Source organism: Brassica napus, chromosome A5 (genome assembly GCF_020379485.1).
Source record: "Brassica napus cultivar Da-Ae chromosome A5, Da-Ae, whole genome shotgun sequence".
Lineage (NCBI taxonomy): Eukaryota > Viridiplantae > Streptophyta > Magnoliopsida > Brassicales > Brassicaceae > Brassica > Brassica napus.
Genome location: NC_063438.1, coordinates 15,135,568 through 15,146,489, shown reverse-complemented (window position 1 = coordinate 15,146,489; position 10,922 = coordinate 15,135,568). Strand labels below are relative to the sequence as shown.

Genomic DNA, 10,922 nt, shown 5'->3' with positions numbered 1-10,922 from the left:
ATGGATGTTTCCGAAGATCTAGCAAGGGATTACCCTCCAAGACTTTACCCTGAAGGGGCTTCTATTTTTGAAAACAAAAGCATTAATACGAATAGCCATTTTTCTGAGATCCCTCGACTTAGACAAGCAATTGGAATAGATGTGTGGGATAATCTGAAGACGTATCCTGTTGGATTGATTGCTAAACTGGCTGAGAGCAAATTGGTGTGGTCTGGTAAGACCGTACATTATCTACTTTGTAGACAGCTGCGAGTCTATAAGAAGGAGATTTGGTCTCTCGTTGTTGATCAACCTCTCAGGTTTAGCTTAATAGAATTTGGTGAGATCACGGGTTTAAACACAAATCCACTGCCAGAAGAAAGTTTTGAACCTGATCCAGAGAATTACAAAGCGTTGTGGGAGTTGTTGAAAGTGCCGCTTGGGTACGGACCCAAGTTTGATGAACTTATAGAAGCTTTAACGGAGTGTCCATTCTGGAGTGCTGATCAGCGGAAATGGTATGGGCTGTTGTTTTTTCAAGCCATTGGACTTTATGGCTTGCATCATAATTGTAGAATACCCTTTGAAAGTGCAAAAAGAGTATTTGATGATGACGCCCTGATGACTTATCCTTGGGGTCGGACTGCCTATGAATTTCTTGTTGATTCTATCAAGTTGTTGCATCCACAAGGAGGGTCGTACACCCTTAGCGGCTTCAAGGACGTGTTATTGGTTTGGGCGTATGAATCTGTCACAGTGTTCGGAGAGCTTTATGGCAGAAAAGTGAATCCAGACGAAATTCCGCTTTTGCGATGGGGTGGAAGTCGTACTCGTGCAAGTCTTGCTACTACAATAGCTAAGGAGATGAATGATCATGGAACGGTAAGGTTTAAATCAGACATATGAATCCTGTAATGTAATGTCTGAGTTATTGGATTATTTTATGGTTGAGTTGTTAATTTTAATGACTGATTTATGTTTTTGTGTTGTAGGTGCGTGTGAGGAAAATGGTGATGAAGGAGGGTCTAGAAGAGCTGTTTCCTCAGTGGAAGGATGAAGCAGATGACCCACAACTTGATAACCTAATTAAAGATATACATGCAGATAGGTTTGTTAGAGATTTTTATGTGCAATCGAATGAGAAGAACAAAAAAACGAAGGCTGGAGTTTCGTCAGAGGCTGAGCCACCCTCAAAGAAGCAGAAGAAAGGTAAGAAACAGAAGGAGGTGAAAATCAATGAGGGTGAAACTGCTGTTGTAGAGGAGAAGGAGAGTGCAAAGGAGAAGGGTCGTAGCGAAGCGGTTCTGCTGAACATAGTTGCTCATCTCGAGAAGTTGGACCGAAAATTTGACTCGAGATTAACAGAATACGACACCAAGTTTGGAGATTTTTCCCAAGGCCTTTTGGATACCATTGGAGATACAGTGAAAACTACAGTTGAAGAGCGTCTGAGAGTTTTGGGGGTGTCCAATAGTAGTCAACCTGAAGGTCAACACGTGATGGTCTCAGAAGACAACCAACAGCCGGAGTCCAATAGTGGTCAACCTGATGGTCAAAACGTGATGGTCTCAGAAGACAACCGACAGCCGGACTCCAATAGTGGTCAACCTGCATCTAAGACCCCTATTGATAAACAGTCCGAAGACAGCCAACCGCAAAAGACCCCTGATAAAGGCCAATCTGAGAAGAATCTGGCAGATGATATTGCTAAAGCTGATGCGAAAGGTATGGGAGCAAAGCTGAATTCGAAGGTTGTCAGGGATAAGGCTGCTGGGGTGAAAAAGAACTTGGATTCGGCGTTTGGTAATGCCGATGCAACAAATGCTGATTTGGTCTCTGATTCTCCTGGTAAGGAACCACCATTCGGACGCGGTTGCAGGGGCTTAGGGAAAAGAAATAACTTAGCGGCTGATTTGGAGAGGAATGAAGCTGAGTTAAAGAAGAAGCAGAAGCAAGAAGAAGCTGAGTTGAAGAGGAAGAAGAAGCAAGAAGAGGCTGAGTTAAAGAAGAAGCAGAAGAAAGAAGAGGCTGGGTTAAAGAAGAAAAAGAAGCAAGAAGAGGCTGATTTAAAGAAGAAGAAGAAGCAAGAAGAGGCTGACTCAAAGAAGGATATTCCTGCTTCAAAAAGGACTCGCATTGGTACAATAAGAATACCCATTCCGACTAAGCAAATTAAGAACACCAAGTATTCAGACGAACTGTGGCCGGAATCTGATGTGGAGGAAGATGAAAGGAAAAGGTGTGGAAGAATAAAGGAGTATCGGCTGAAAGCTGTTCAATTATCTCCAGATGGGTCTCAAATGAGTGCGGAATTTGGTCCTTCTGTACCATTTCCCCACATCGGAGACAATGTAACGTGCATGAGAAAAGGTTTTGAACCTTCACCTGCAATATATGATCCCCCTAGGACCTGTTGATCCGGTTAAAAGGGATAATCTTTTGCAACACCTAAAGCCACACGAGTAAGGACTTTTGCACCATTTCGTTGATTTTAGCTAATAAAAAGATTTTGCAGAGACTGAGTTATGTTAAATTATCAGGGAAATTCCACATGGAGAAGCTCACGAGGATATTGAGTTCTACAGAATCCTCATCACTCCAAGACCTTGGCCCATCAAAGAATATGGATAGCTGGTTCAAAATGTAAGTATGCAGCTGAGTTATATTTACTTTACGGCTAAGTTATAAGTATGGTACAGCTGAGTTATATATTATCTGTGCAGCATATTGCTTCGTATATTAGAGTCCTCATTCAAAGGTCCAAACAAGATCCCAGCCCATTCTGGTCCAAGCGCGTCGCCTTTATAGACTCTTGGTTCCTTGAATCATGGGTTCACGATTATAAGCAGTTCGAAGTCAAACCGGAAATGGTCAAATTCAAAGGAAGTGGTTACGAGGGGTTAGCAAACGGTTTGATCCCCACAGACATTCAGACAAAGTTGCGGTGGTTTACAGATGTAGATCACTTGTACGGAGTGCTTAATACTGGCGGCAATCATTGGGTGGGTTTTCACGCGGATCTGCATAAAGAGAAGGTTGATTGCTATGATTCAATCGTTGGAGAGCAAACACTCGAAAGTGATCGGAGAATGCTAAAATTCTTTGGGCCGCTTACTCGTATGCTCCCTGCGATTCTGAATGCCCTTATTCCTGATGATATCCGAGTCCATACCAAGAAAGATTTTGTATTCAGACGAAGAACAAAACGTATTGTTCCACAAAACAACCTGAGAGGCGACTGTGGAGTGTATTCATTGAAGTTCGTCGAGTGTCTAGCGCTTGGTGTAGCTTTTGATGGGATATCTGATGAAAATATTCAAGGTCTGAGAATGAAGATGGCAGCAGATGTCTTCAATGAAGGAAGTTGTTGTAGTTTGGTAGGGTCGTTTGGCGATGAATGAAGATGAGTTTTGTATGACTTATGGCTAGATATTTTGTACTTGACTTAAAGTTATGATTTGTTTATCGTAACTCAGCCACCTTGTTTAAATTACGCAGCCGTTACGTTAGATATAGCTCAGCCAAACCTCAAACCATACCCTAAAATAGGGAAATATTTAATAAGTCAGCCGATTCGTCTTCATAAAACAGCCGTTTAGGTAGATATAGCTCAGCCAAACCTCAAACCATACCCTAAGATAGGAAAATATTTAATAAGTCAGCCGATTCGTCTTCATAAAGCAGCCGTTAAGGTAGATAAAAGTCAGCCATACCTCAAACCATACCCTGAATTAAAATAATTGATATGTTTATACTTAAAAATGTTATAACATTCCCTAATAAGTGAATATATAATCAACCGAACGTCTCTTATTTATTAATTAACGAGTTTAGAATCGATCATGATCTTGAGGTATATGTTGTCTTGCAGTTACTTAAAACCTTACATGTAGATATAGAGTGTGATCATAATACAACTCTCCTAAACTATATACAACGCATTTTAAGACTAAATTTATGTTATTTGTTATATTTATCACACCGTTATTCCAAATCCTAAACATAAATCCCTAAATAAACAAACCTAAACTCTAAATACTAAACCCTAAACCCTAAATCCCAAATATTAAATCAGCCGTAATAGGCTATATAACTCGGCCGCCACGTTTGTTAAATGTTGTCGTTTGGCGGGAAATAAGATAAATGAATTTTGAGAAATTTCAATTCCCGCCGTTTCACGTTCTATGTTTCTCTATATATAGTGCCCTTTCTAATACCCTTTCTTACGCCATTATCTCTCTAGAAAAAACCTAAACAATATCTCTCTATCCCCAACAAAAGCCATGCCGATTGTTCCTGAAAATTCAGAGAGGTTAGAGAACAATGTTTTTGCGATACTAAGCTCTGCAAATCGTGAAAACCTCCCTATTCTATACCCTGGTCCGTGTGACTTGCTTGACACAACCAGCCCTACATGGTTTAAATTTTTAACTGATCTCTCCCTGGTCATCCCGACGATTCTTGCAGAAGGATGGGTTCATGCATGGCCGACATACTGCGACATTCCCGATCATTTTAAAGAACGCTGGTTTCTTCAACTCGCTGTAAGGCCCGACATTTGTTCATATATATTAATATATACCATCGGTCTGTAATCTTTGTATTTTTTGTTTGCCGTAGCGGACAAACACATGGGATCGAAGGCATCATTTGACAGTTTGGCGTAATTTTAATCTTGTGGCCAGAAGTCTATTTCGTTGTCAGATGCGCCATTTGAGGTGGACTTGGTTGGAAGGACGCGAGAAGCCAACATGGATGCTAACCAGCGTTTGGCTTGATCTCTGCCACATGTTTGAAGAGTCTGGTCCAGATAATTTTAGTTCCTAAAAGTCTTTTCGTGTCTGTATTTTGAACTTCATTATTTCAGCCATAACTTGTTTCAATGATTCAGCCGCAACTAGTTTGAATGTAATCTCGGCCACATGTTTGAAGAGTCTGGTCCAGATAATTTTCGTTCCTGAAAGTCTTTTCGTGTCTGTATTTTGAACTTCATTATTTCAGCCATAACTTGTTTCAATGATTCAGCCGCAACAAGTTTGAATATAATCTCGGCCACACATTTTATATAATTCAGCCATAACTTGTTTCAATAACTCAGCCGTAATTATATTTTGAAACGCATTATTTCTGTTTGTGAATGTTATCTCGGCCACATATCTAATATAAATAACTCAGTCATCATTGTATTTAAATAACCCAGCATCGATTTAATTTTAAGAGGCGGTATATGGGAAGTTCCATCATTATGCTCGTGGGAAAATTTGGCTGCCATGATAATATCGAGACTCATTATTACGAGTTTTTATATATATGTTTCATTTACAATATCGAGACACTGATATTATATTGTATTTTATATATTTAATAGTATTATATATGTGATGTCGTATCTCTTCTTACAAAGTAAAACAATTTTTAGTTTCCAAGGACTTTGAAATCTATTTTAACAATGTCTTCCTCATCCTTCACCTCAGGAAATTATTACAGACGACGTAGGAATACGGAAAGAGGAACGCCGAAAGAGTGTTGGTGTGGTGCACCATCTGACATTTTTACATCTGGAAGCGAAACAAATCCAGGAAGATTGTACTATTGCTGTGCAAAAGGATATCATAAGGTTAGTTCTGGTTCTTATTTCCCATGTTCGGAAACGTAATACTTAGATCTGGTTACATTGGTGAAAACAGAGTCATTTATTCAAATGGGCGGATGAGTGCTTGGTGGAAGAGGTTGAAGATATTAAGGCAGTGATAAATGGCATGAATAGAGACATCTCGGAGTTGCGAGTTAACGTTGCTCGGTTGGCGAATGGAGTAAAGACAGAATCTGAGAGAAAAGGAGGCGAATGTTTGAGTGAGAGTCGGTGTTTGAGGAATGTGGTTGTTTGTGTGGCTGGAATGGCGATACTTTGCTACTACTACTTCTCTGTTTAGTCATGTTTTGTCATCATAAGTCAGCTTTCGCGTGTTATGTAACTCAGCCTTTATTAACTTTTAAGTTGTTTTAACTCAGTCGTATGTAAACAAAACTATGCGTTTATTAAAATATAACTCAGCCGTTAAATCAAATTGATAAAAGCGAGAATGTTTTGTTACCTCTGGTAAATGACATAAATAGCCTTTGGTTAGTTTTATTTACTTTTATGCTCAGATAGTCTCATTAACCAGTAACATTGATTGACCTAACAATTAGAAAAAAAAACATTGTCGGAAACAGAGAAGGAACCGCAAGGATACGAAATCGCCGTCGACATTGTGTTTACTTCCTCTTCCTAAAAATAACTGTGAGATCTCCGTTATCGTTATCGTTATCGTTCGTTTTAATCGTCTTCGCCGCATTCATTTCTACAAGTTCGTCTTTTCGGTAGGATGTCGCGACGTTAAATATTGATTTGGGGTTTTGTTTCGAGTGAGTTAGGGCTATGTTTCGAGTGAGTTAGGGTGTAGTTGTGATTAGATTATTGTTGTGTTGTAGCTGAGTTATTGTTATGTTGTGGCAGAGTTATTGTTATGTTTTCTCTGAGTTATTGTTATGTTTTCCCTGAGTTATTGTTATGTTGTGTCTGAGATATTTTAATGTTGTGGCAGAGTTATTGTTATATTCATTGAGTTATTGTTATATGTCGTGACTGAGTTATTGTTTGTTTATTTGTTCAGATGGATGTTTCTGATGTTAAATCACGGGGTTACCCTCCAAGACTTTATCCTGTAGGGTCTTCTAACCTAGAAAATAAAGACATTAATCACAATTTCCGTTCACGAGATTTACCTCATATTATAGAAACACTAGGAGAAGATGTATGGAAAGCACTGGTGAACTCTCCCATTGGAGTAGTTGCTAGGCTAGTTGAACGCCGAAGCGTGTGGTCTGGTAGAACAGTACACTATCTACTATGTAGACAGCTGCGAGTACATAGGAAGGAGATATGGAGTCTGGTGGTTGATGAGCCTATCAGGTTTAGCTTGGTAGAATTTGGTGAGATAACTGGGTTAAACACTGGTCCATTGCCAACAGAAAGTTTTGAACCTGATCCTGATAAATACAAACCGTTTTGGGCGAAGCTGAAGGTGTCGCTTGGGAGGGGACCCACGTTGGATGAACTGAAGAACTCAATAGAGGTCTGCCCGAGTTGGACATTTGAAGAGCGTAAATGGCTAGGGCTATTAGTTCTTCAACACATGGTACTTTATTGTTTGCATCAAAATTCTCGGGTGCCATTTGAAAGTGCCAAAAGAGTGTTTGACGATGAAGCCATGAAGTCGTATCCATGGGGTCGGACTGCATACGAAGTTCTCATTGACTCTATTAAAACGTTGGCTCCAGACAGGGGGTCATACACATTAAGCGGCCTAAAGGATGCGTTATTGATTTGGGCGTATGAATCCATCGTCTGCTTTGGCGAGTGTTTTGGGAGAGTGGTGAATAATGAAGACGTTCCACTTTTACGATGGGGTGGAAAGCGTACTCGTGCAAATTTCGAAAACTTGTTGTCTGCCGAGATAAAACAACATAGCCAGGTAAGGTGTAACGCTGCGTTTTGATTTCTTAAATGGCTGATTTATTAGACTTAATGGCTGAGTGTTGTGTTTATTTGGTGGCTGAGTTATAGTTTATATCCTGGTGTTGCAGGTGCGTGTTAGGAGAATGGTTTCGAAGGAGTCAATCGAAGAGTTGTTGCCTGAATGGTCGTGTCAACCTGACGACCCACAACTCGTTAACTTGATAACAGACATACATGCAGGTAGATTTGTAAAAGGTTTTTGGGAAGTGCATGGAAATGCGGAGGGGAAGGGAAACGAGAAGAAGAAGAAAGCTGAGCCACCCAGTAAGAAGCAGAATAAAGTTAAGACCAATGAGGGTGAAGCTGCTGCAACGGGAAAGGGTTCAAGCGAAGAGGAAGATAATAAAGATTCGGGGAACAACGCGAGTCTGATGGCCATTGCGAATACTCTGGATAAACTTTCCAGAAAATTTGATCTATGGACGCGCGATTTAAAAAACCATTGGTGGACCAGAAGTCGATAGATGACATGGTGAAAGTTGCAGTGGAGGAGCGTCTGAAAGTTATGGGGATAGGAAAAAATCTCCAAAACAAAGAAAACCTTTCAAACGTCGCCGCCGACCAACAACCTGAACCGTTGTCATCACCGCAGCCTAATACCCAGCAGAAGTCTGTCTGTAGTCCACTGTTAGCTGAAACCCCTGGAAAGGATATGGGACCTAGGAACAATTTGTCCAACGAGCTTGATAAGGAGAGAGGGATGAAAAAAACTTTGGCTAAGGAGTTTGGAACACATGCTGAAGATGAGGGTGCTAATGTTCTTGATTTCCTATATGTTTCTCCTGCAAAGGCAACTAAGGCTGAAGACTTACGTCGCCGCTCCACGCGCAACCGTACTATAAAGGATGAGGATGCAGAAGATAAGAAAAAAGCTGTGCAAGCAGAGGCTGTGTTGAAGAAGAAGGAGAAAGCTGCCGCTAAGAGAAAATCGGCTGCCTCAATGAAGCAAAAACAGCATGAGTTAAAGAAACCAAAACAGGCTGAGTTAAAGAATCAAGAACAGGCTGAGTTAATGAATGAAGAACTGGCTGAGTTAAAGAATCAAGAAGCCGATAATATAACTACACCGCGTGCCAATGTAAAAAGATGCAAGGTTGAAGATTCTGTAGAGGACACTGAATTTGCTGTAATGACCGACGAAGTTCTTGCGGAGGAGAATGAAATCTTGCCGGAGTCGCCTATGGCGAGTCATGAATTGATTAGATCTGCTATAGTAAAGGAATATCGGGAGAAAATGGTTAAATTATCTCCACAAGGGTTTGCATTGTCTGAAGGTTCTTCAAGACCAGTTTTTCCGTACATTGGACACAATGGAACGACGTGCATGAGGAATAATGTTGAGCCTTCATCAGTAATATATGACCCTCTAGCACCTGTTGATCCGATTGTATTGGATAAACTTATGCAACACATCTCGAGAATTCCACCCAAACCACCAGCACCAACAAAGAAAAGAGTTGTAAGATCCGCCGCTCGTGAGGGTGACTTCTACAGCATACTCATCCTTGAAAGACCGTGGCCGCATAGCCAATATGGATGGTTGTTTGATGATGTAAGTCTATAATTACGACAGAGTTTTACATTATATTTCAGCTGATTTCTATCTTCTATTAAAGCTGACTTATATATTTGTTTACGGCTGACTTGTTAATATTTATTGTGTAGCATATCTCTGCGTATATTAACGTCCTCATTAAGAGGTCCATGCGAGATCCCACCCCATTCTGGACCAAGCGAATTGCCTTCATTGATCCTTGGTTCTTAAAGAAGTGGGTTGACGATTACAAGCAGTTCAAGATAAAACCTAATATGATGAAGTTCACGGGGAATGGTTATGAAAATCTTGTACACGGTAAGCTTCCCTGTAACTTTCAAACAAACTTGAAGTGGTATGAACACGTGGATCACTTGTACGGATGTCTTCCAACCGGCGGTAATCACTGGGTGGCTTTTCACGTGGATCTGAAGAAGGTTAAGGTTGATTGCTATGATTCAATCATTGGAGAGGTAACAGCCAAAAGTGCTTCGAAAATGCTTGAAGAGTTTAAACCGATAACGCTTATGCTTCCCGATATTTTGAATCAAAACATTCCTGCCAATCTCCGAACCCCGAGTAGGAAGAAGTTCGCATTCAGGAGGATGAGCAAAAGGTACACTCCACAAAACACCCAGATTGGTGATTGTGGGGTGTATGCGTTGAAGTTTGTGGAGTGTCTAGCGCTTGGTGTAAGTTTTGCTGGGATAAACGATAAAAATATTCAAGGTTTACGGTTGAAGATGGCGGCAGAGATCCTCGACGAAGGAGGAAACAGGGCGTAGAACAATTAGCTTTCCAAATGAATCTGTGTTTGTTATTTTCAATCAGACTTTCCAATTACCTTAATTGTTAGATTATGGTTATTTTATTTTATTAAGTCAGTCGTTACGTTAGATATAGCTCAGCCAAACCTCAAACCATATCCTGAATTATAATAATTGATATGTTTATACTTAAAAATGTTATGACATTCCCTAATAAATGATCTTGAAGTATATATTGTCTTACAATTACTTAAAACCTTACATGTAGATATAGAGTGTGATCATAATACAACTCTCCTAAACTATATACAACGCATTTTAAGACTAAATTTATATTATTTGTTATATTTATCACACCGTTATTCCAAATCCTAAACATAAAATCCCTAAATAAACAAACCTAAACTCTAATATACTAAACCCTAAACCCTAAATCCCAAATATTAAATCAGCCGTAATAGGCTATATAACTCGGCCGCCACGTTTGATAAATGTTGATGTTTGGCGGAGAAATAAGATAGCAACTAGGAATTTTTATTCTTTGAATTTGGCGACTATTCGCATTTCCATTGGGCTCTATATATGTCCAATTTCTCTTTTCATTCTCTTTCCAATATCATTCACTCTTTATAAAAACCTAAACCATATGGATATGGAGATTGTTCCTGGCTGGTCATTAAAGTTCGCCAGCAGTGTGAATGCCATTCTAAGTTCTGCAGATCGGGAAAACCTCCCGGTTCTAAACCCTGGTCCAGGGGTCTACGTTGACAAAACCTCTGTTACGTGGTTTAGGTTTTATATGATCTTTCGCAGGCGATCCCAAATATTCTTCGAGAAGGATGGGTTCATGAGTGGCCGACATATCGCTTCATCCCCGCTCATTTTAAGGAACGCTGGTTTCTTATACTCGCTGTAAGCACCGATTATGTATATATATTCCATTAAACAGCAGTTATATGTTTAAAGGGACGCTGGGTTTCTAATATTCTGTTATCTTCTTTTAGCGGAGAAACACTTGGGATCCGAGACATAATTTTTTAGTATGGACGCATTTCAATCTGGTGGCCAGAACGATGTTTCG

At 40.0% G+C, this 10,922-nt stretch overlaps 3 protein-coding genes across 3 annotated transcripts; all 3 read left to right on the top strand.

Moving 5' to 3' along the window:
• LOC125608612 lies at positions 1 to 3,380 on the top strand. The gene is made up of 4 exons (XM_048779036.1): positions 1 to 861; positions 972 to 1,827; positions 2,520 to 2,622; positions 2,723 to 3,380. The coding sequence occupies exons 1-4, from the start codon at positions 1 to 3 to the stop codon at positions 3,378 to 3,380; spliced, it is 2,478 nt and encodes an 825-aa protein (XP_048634993.1).
• A 2,048-nt stretch (positions 3,381 to 5,428) lies between these two features.
• On the top strand, positions 5,429 to 8,004 carry LOC106427454. The gene is made up of 4 exons (XM_048779035.1): positions 5,429 to 5,596; positions 5,667 to 5,906; positions 6,636 to 7,496; positions 7,609 to 8,004. The coding sequence occupies exons 1-4, from the start codon at positions 5,429 to 5,431 to the stop codon at positions 8,002 to 8,004; spliced, it is 1,665 nt and encodes a 554-aa protein (XP_048634992.1).
• A 5-nt stretch (positions 8,005 to 8,009) lies between these two features.
• LOC106373839 lies at positions 8,010 to 9,859 on the top strand. The gene is made up of 2 exons (XM_013813961.2): positions 8,010 to 9,092; positions 9,206 to 9,859. Exons 1-2 carry the CDS (start codon positions 8,010 to 8,012, stop codon positions 9,857 to 9,859), a joined length of 1,737 nt encoding a protein of 578 aa, XP_013669415.2.
• Positions 9,860 to 10,922: the final 1,063 nt, after the last annotated feature.

What these genes read in the sequence shown, in the direction of transcription:
- LOC125608612 (XM_048779036.1), top strand. Translation starts at nt 1, where the DNA reads ATGGATGTTTCCGAAGATCTAGCAAGGGATTACCCTCCAAGACTTTAC. An exon ending in TTTGGTCTCTGATTCTCCTG is followed by an intron (nt 1,828 to 2,519) that starts GTAAGGAACCAC and finishes TTAAATTATCAG; the next exon opens with GGAAATTCCACATGGAGAAG. An exon ending in ATGGATAGCTGGTTCAAAAT is followed by an intron (nt 2,623 to 2,722) that starts GTAAGTATGCAG and finishes TTCGTATATTAG; the next exon opens with AGTCCTCATTCAAAGGTCCA.
- LOC106427454 (XM_048779035.1), top strand. Translation starts at nt 5,429, where the DNA reads ATGTCTTCCTCATCCTTCACCTCAGGAAATTATTACAGACGACGTAGG. An exon ending in GTGCAAAAGGATATCATAAG is followed by an intron (nt 5,597 to 5,666) that starts GTTAGTTCTGGT and finishes TGGTGAAAACAG; the next exon opens with AGTCATTTATTCAAATGGGC. An exon ending in TTTGCTACTACTACTTCTCT is followed by an intron (nt 5,907 to 6,635) that starts GTTTAGTCATGT and finishes TTATTTGTTCAG; the next exon opens with ATGGATGTTTCTGATGTTAA.
- LOC106373839 (XM_013813961.2), top strand. Translation starts at nt 8,010, where the DNA reads ATGGTGAAAGTTGCAGTGGAGGAGCGTCTGAAAGTTATGGGGATAGGA. An exon ending in ATGGATGGTTGTTTGATGAT is followed by an intron (nt 9,093 to 9,205) that starts GTAAGTCTATAA and finishes TTTATTGTGTAG; the next exon opens with CATATCTCTGCGTATATTAA.